Raw genomic sequence first — 6,861 nt, forward strand, 5'->3', positions numbered from 1 at the left:
GCGTCCCCACAGAAAATGCTCTAAGTGCATTAAGTGCATTAACTCAGCAGAGCGCTTCCACAGTACCGAGGCTAGAGTCGACTTCCGGAGCGTTGCACTGTGGGTAGCTATCCCACAGTTCCCGCAGTCTCCGCTGCCCATTGGAATTCTGGGTTGAGATCCCAATGCCTGATGGAGCTAAAACATTGTCGTGGGTGGTTCTGGGTACATATCGTCAGGCCCCCGTTCCCTCCCTCCCTCCGTGAAAGCAAGGGCAGACAATCATTTCGCGCCTTTTTTCCTGAGTTACCTGTGCAGACGCCATACCACTGCAAGCATGGAGCCCGCTCAGGTAACCGTCACCCTATGTCTCCTGGGTGCTGGCAGACGCGGTACGGCATTGCTACACAGTAGCAGCAACCCCTTGCCTTGTGGCAGCAGACGGTACAGTACGACTGGTAGCCGTCATCGTCATGTCCGAGGTGCTCCTGGCCACGTCGGCTGGGAGCGCCTGGGCAGACATGGGCGCAGGGACTAAATTTGGAGTGACTTGACCAGGTCATTCTCTTTAGTCCTGCAGTCAGTCCTATTGAACCGTCTTATGGTGAGCGGGCAGGCGATACGGACTGCTAGCAGTCGTACTGTACCATCTTCTGCCAGGCAGGCAAGAGATGAGGATTGCTAGCAGTCGTATTGTACCATCTTCTGCCAGGCAGGCAAGAGATGGGGATGGCTAGCAGTCGTACTGTGCCATCTTTTGCCGAGCAGCCATGAGATGTGGATGGCATGCAGTCCTTCTGCACCGTCTACTGCCAGCCAAAGATGTAAAAGATAGATGGAGTGGGTCAAAACAAGAAATAGACCAGATTTGTTTTGTACTCATTTGCCTCCTCCCCTGTCTAGGGGACTCATTCCTCTAGGTCACACTGCAGTCACTCACAGAGAAGGTGCAGCGAGGTAAATCTAGCCATGTATCAGTCAGAGGCCAGGCTAACCTCCTTGTTCCAATAAGAACAATAACTTAGGTGCACCATTTCTTATTGGAACCCTCCGTGAAGTCCTGCCTGAAATACTCCTTGATGTACAGGCACCCCCTTTGTTGATTTTAGCTCCCTGAAGCCAACCCTGTAAGCCGTGTCGTCAGTCGCCCCTCCCTCCGTCAGAGCAACGGCAGACAATCGTTCCGCGCCTTTTTTCTGTGCGGACGCCATACCAAGGCAAGCATGGAGGCCGCTCAGCTCACTTTGGCAATTAGGAGCACATTAAACACCACACGCATTATCCAGCAGTATATGCAGCACCAGAACCTGGCAAAGCGATACCGGGCGAGGAGGCGACGTCAGCGCGGTCACGTGAGTGATCAGGACATGGCCACAGATTTCTCTGAAAGCATGGGCCCTGACAATGCATGCATCATGGTGCTAATGGGGCAGATTCATGCTGTGGAATGCCGATTCTGGGCTCGGGAAACAAGCACAGACTGGTGGGACCGCATAGTGTTGCAGGTCTGGGACGATTCCCAGTGGCTGCGAAACTTTCGCATGCATAAGGGCACTTTCATGGAACTTTGTGACTTGCTTTCCCCTGCCCTGAGGCGCATGAATACCAAGATGAGAGCAGCCCTCACAGTTGAGAAGCGAGTGGCGATAGCCCTGGGGAAGCTTGCAACGCCAGACAGCTACCGGTCAGTTGGGAATCAATTTGGAGTGGGCAAATCTACTGTGGGGGCTGCTGTGATGCAAGTAGCCCACGCAATCAAAGATCTGCTGATATCAAGGGTAGTGACCCTGGGAAATGTGCAGGTCATAGTGGATGGCTTTGCTGCAATGGGATTCCCTAACTGTGGTGGGGCTATAGACGGAACCCATATCCCTATCTTGGCACCGGAGCACCAAGCCGCCGAGTACATAAACCGCAAGGGGTACTTTTCGATAGTGCTGCAAGCTCTGGTGGATCACAAGGGACGTTTCACCAACATCAACGTGGGATGGCCGGGAAAGGTGCATGATGCTCGCATCTTCAGGAACTCTGGTCTGTTTCAAAAGCTGCAGGAAGGGACTTTATTCCCAGACCAGAAAATAACTGTTGGGGATGTTGAAATTCCTATATGTATCCTTGGGGACCCAGCCTACCCCTTAATGCCATGGCTCATGAAGCCGTACACAGGCAGCCTGGATAGCAGTCAGGAGCTGTTCAACTACAGGCTGAGCAAGTGCAGAATGGTGGTAGAATGTGCATTAGGACGTTTAAAGGCGCGCTGGCGCAGTTTACTGACTCGCTTAGACCTCAGCGAAACCAATATTCCCACTGTTATTACTGCTTGCTGTGTGCTCCACAATATCTGTGAGAGTAAGGGGGAGACGTTTATGGTGGGGTGGGAGGTTGAGGCAAATCGCCTGGCTGCTGGTTATGCGCAGCCAGACACCAGGGCGGTTAGAAGAGCACAGGAGGGCGCGGTACGCATCAGAGAAGCTTTGAAAACCAGTTTCATGACTGGCCAGGCTACGGTGTGAAAGTTCTGTTTGTTTCTCCTTGATGAAACCCCCCGCCCCTTGGTTCACTCTACTTCCCTGTAAGCTAACCACCCGCCCCTCCTCCCTTCAATCACCGCTTGCAGAGGCAATAAAGTCATTGTTGCTTCACATTCATGCATTCTTTATTCATTCATCACACAAATAGGGGGATGACTACCAAGGAAGCCCAGGAGGGGTGGTGGAGGAGGGAAGGAAAATGCCACACAGCACTTTAAGCACAGCACTTTAAAAGTTTACAACTTTAAAATTTATTGAATGACAGCCTTCTTTTTTTTGGGCAATCCTCTGTGGTGGAGTGGCTGGTTGGCCACAGGCCCCCCCACCGCGTTCTTGGGCGTCTGGGTGTGGAGGCTATGGAACTTGGGGAGGAGGGCGGTTGGTTACAGAGGGGCAGCAGTGGCAGTCTGTGCTCCAGCTGCCTTTGCTGCAGCTCAACCATACACTGGAGCATACTGGTTTGGTCCTGCAGCAGCCTCAGCATTGAATCCTGCCTCCTCTCATCACGCTGCCGCCACATTTGAGCTTCAGCCCTGTCTTCAGCCCGCCACTTACTCTCTTCAGCCCGCCACTTACTCTCTTCAGCCCGCCACCTCTCCTCCCGGTCATTTTGTGCTTTCCTGCACTCTGACATTATTTGCCTCCACGCATTCGTCTGTGCTCTGTCAGTGTGGGAGGACAGCATGAGCTCGGCGAACATTTCATCGCGAGTGCGTTTTTTTTTCTTTCTAAGCTTCACTAGCCTCTGGGAAGGAGAAGATCCTGTGATCATTGAAACACATGCAGCTGGTGGAGGGAAAAAAAAGGGACAGCGGTATTTAAAAAGACACATTTTATAAAACAGTGGCTACACTCTTTCAGGGTAAACCTTGCTGTTAACATTACATACATAGCACATGTGCTTTCGTTACAAGGTCGCATTTTGCCTCCTCCCACCGCGTGACTACCCCCTCAACCTTCCCCCCTCCCTGTGGCTAACAGCGGGGAACATTTCTGTTTAGCCACAGGCAAACAGCCCAGCAGGAATGGGCTCCTCTGAGTGTCCCCTGAAGAAAAGCACTCTATTTCAACCAGGTGACCATGAATTATATCTCACTCTCCTGAGGATAACACAGAGAGATAAAGAACGGATGTTGTTTGAATGCCAGCAAACATACACTGCAATGCTTTGTTCTACAATGATTCCCGAGTACGTGTTACTGGCCCGGGGTGGTAAAGTGTCCTACCATGAAGGACGCAATAAGGCTGCCCTCCCCAGAAACCTTTTGCAAAGGCTTTAGGACTACATCTATGAGAACCGCAAATGCCAGGGCAAAGTAATCCTTTCACATGCTTGCTTTTAAACCATGTATAGTATTTTAAAAGGTACACTCACCAGAGGTCCCTTCTCCGCCTGCTGGGTCCAGGAGGCAGCCTTGGGTGGGTTTGGGGGGTACTGGCTCCAGGTCTAGGGTGAGAAACAGTTCCTGGCTGTCGGGAAAACCGGTTTCTCCGCTTGCTTGCTGTGAGCTATCTACAACCTCCTCCTCATCATCATCTTCTTCGTCCCCAAAACCTGCTTCCGTATTGCCTCCATCTCCATTGAAGGAGTCAAACAACACGGCTGGGGTAGTGGTGGCTGAACCCCCTAAAATGGCATGCAGCTCATCATAGAAGCGGCATGTTTGGGGCTCTGACCCAGAGCGGCTGTTCGCCTCTCTGGTTTTCTGGTAGGCTTGCCTCAGCTCCTTCAGTTTCACACGGCACTGCTTCGGGTCCCTGTTATGGCCTCTGTCCTTCATGCCCTGGGAGATTTTCACAAAGGTTTTGGCATTTTGAAAACTGGAACGGAGTTCTGATAGCACGGATTCCTCTCTCCAAACAGCGTTCAGATCCCGTACCTCCCGTTCGGTCCATGCTGGAGCTCTTTTGCGATTCTGGGACTCCATCATGGTCACCTGTGCTGATGAACTCTGCATGGTCACCTGCAGCTTGCCACGCTGGCCAAACAGGAAATGAGATTCAAAAGTTCGCAGTTCTTTTCCTGTCTACCTGGCCAGTGCATCTGAGTTGAGAGTGCTGTCCAGAGCGGTCACAATGGAGCACTCTGGGATAGCTTCCGGAGGCCAATACCATCGAATTGTGTCCACAGTACCCCAAATTCGAGCCGGCAACGTCGATTTAAGTGCTAATCCACTTGTCAGGGGTGGAGTAAGGAAATCGATTTTAAGAGCCCTTTAAGTCGAAATAAAGGGCTTCATTGTGTGGACGGGTGCAGGTTTACATCGATTTAACGCTGCAAAAATTCGACCTAAAGTCCTAGTGTAGACCAGGGCTTAGGCTGCACACAGTCCTGGGGTCCCTGTCACCAACCCCAAGACTCAGTCCTACAACACTTACTACCATGAGTAGCCCCATTGAAGTCAAGGGAACTACTTACCTGAGTAAAGTGTGTAGGATCCAGCTGCTGGGTTGGATTGAGCCAGCATCCAGAGGTGTAAAGGCACTATAGTCCGCATGCAACCCTGTGCTCCCCAGGGACTCCTGCTTCAAGAACAGCCTCTTGCATAAGCTGAGCACCTTAGCTGACTGCAGCTACCACTGAATGCCATGCGGTAGATGCAGGGTCTCCCAGGTAGCCAATGTCCCTTGTCAAGCCAACAGGCCATTCCAGTAGCCAGGAACAGCCTGAACATAGAGATGCTTCCACCACTCTCCTTATGTCAAGGTGGTGTGTGGGTGTGACATACGGCTCTCTGCCTCGGGCTCCCCAAGGAGCAAGTCAAGCCAGCCCTGCGGTGCATTTGCCCAGGGGAGAATCTGGCCCACTAGGTTAGTTCTTTCCAGCCTGCATAGCAGGGTGGGGATTCAAGTGTTGCCTTGGTCACAAAGGAAGGAGTTCAAAAGGAAGGAAATCTCCTCCGTAACCCCTCTTTGCCTGCAGCTCAAAGCCGCCTCCCAACAGCATGGAAAGACCGAGCCCAGCTATTGTGAAACAGTTAATCAAATGGAAATGAGACAAAACCATTTTACCACTGACTCCAAGCAGTGAGGTTCAAAGGGTTTTCCAGAGGAAAATTCCACTCTATGTTCCCCATGCAGCCTTTTTCCTGGCTAGCTATCAGCTGCCTCTGGGCTTCCTCCGGGGCTCCCGCCATGGACTTTTTATTAAAGAGCCATGTTGTTGTCCAGAAAGCTGCTGCTGTCACGGCTCCTCACCGTTTCACATCTGGAAGGGAAGAGTTCAGGAACAAGCATGCTGGGCATTTCCCTCTTGCACATCTGGGAACTGAACTTGTTTATTGCTTTATGGAAGGGAGAGCTTTTTGCTGTGATTTTTTTTCCAAAGCTGGCTTTGAGTCCATGCAAAACAAAGCTCCGCCCTTACCAAACTGAAGGCTGGCTGGGTGCAACCAGAACAGAAAATGGAGAGACTTGTGGTGGGGGAAGGAGATATTAACTACCTTTTTATGTGAAATGAGAGCTGGATTGACAGCTCTGAGACACATGCCCTGTGTTTATCCTCAGAGCCTGTCCAGTGCAGACAGCAGCAGCACAAGCTTCCCCCACGCTGTCTGGCCAAAGCATCTCATCCCTTAACACTGGGTTGAGAAGGTAGGTCAGTTGCCATGAGCCATCCAGTCCCTGGCCTCTCCTGAGATTAGCAATGAGCGCACTGTTTGGAACTCGCTGTGGGAGTTGGGGGATGCAGACACCTGTCTGTTAGGTGCTGGACCAAACTTACTGAACTCATTTCATACAGTATAGATCTTCAAGCAACTACCAGGTGCTCACAACAGTGTTTGGTCACAACCCAGCTCGGCTGGATTTGGGCAGGTGAAGCTCTCTATTATCCCATTACCAAGTCCTCTATTTATTGTCTTAAGAATTAGAATTGTGCAGCACCCCTCATTCCTGGATCCCAACGTGATGGGGGACTAGACTTTTATTCATTCCCTTATTTTTCAGGTGATCAGCTAGACACAGGGAGGTTAGTAATGGATTCAGAGATAGAACCCAGGTCTCCTGACTCCCAGTCTCACACTCTGAGCAGAAGACCACACCTTTCCCTTAAGAAAAATGCCATTTAATCCTAACACATGGTTGCAGTGCTATAATCACGATATGTTGCAACCTATAGAAAACCAGTATATGCCATACTGAATTGTACTCCATCAGATCCCTGTATCAATGAAATGCGGCTTTTCCGTAAGCTACCAAATTTGCATGTTATCATTAGAAGTAGCCACTGGAATTTAGAAGTAGATAAATAAGGAATAGGAAGGAATGCTGTTTATTCATTAAAGTTCTACAGACAATTAACATCTCTGCGTTCCTTTGTTGAACGTGGCCTGATTAGATCCCTATTCAT

General features: G+C 50.7%; 1 protein-coding gene across 1 annotated transcript; it reads right to left on the reverse strand.

The window, feature by feature from the left end:
- Positions 1-2,623: 2,623 nt before the first annotated feature.
- On the reverse strand, positions 2,624-6,405 carry LOC125641210 (uncharacterized). The gene is made up of 2 exons (XM_048860770.2): positions 3,886-6,405; positions 2,624-3,296 (listed from the first exon to the last, which is right to left on the reverse strand). Exons 1-2 carry the CDS (start codon positions 4,466-4,468, stop codon positions 2,755-2,757), a joined length of 1,125 nt encoding a protein of 374 aa, XP_048716727.2. The 5' UTR covers positions 4,469-6,405; the 3' UTR covers positions 2,624-2,754.
- Positions 6,406-6,861: the final 456 nt, after the last annotated feature.

Source organism: Caretta caretta, chromosome 8 (assembly GCF_965140235.1).
Source record: "Caretta caretta isolate rCarCar2 chromosome 8, rCarCar1.hap1, whole genome shotgun sequence".
Taxonomy (NCBI): domain Eukaryota; kingdom Metazoa; phylum Chordata; order Testudines; family Cheloniidae; genus Caretta; species Caretta caretta.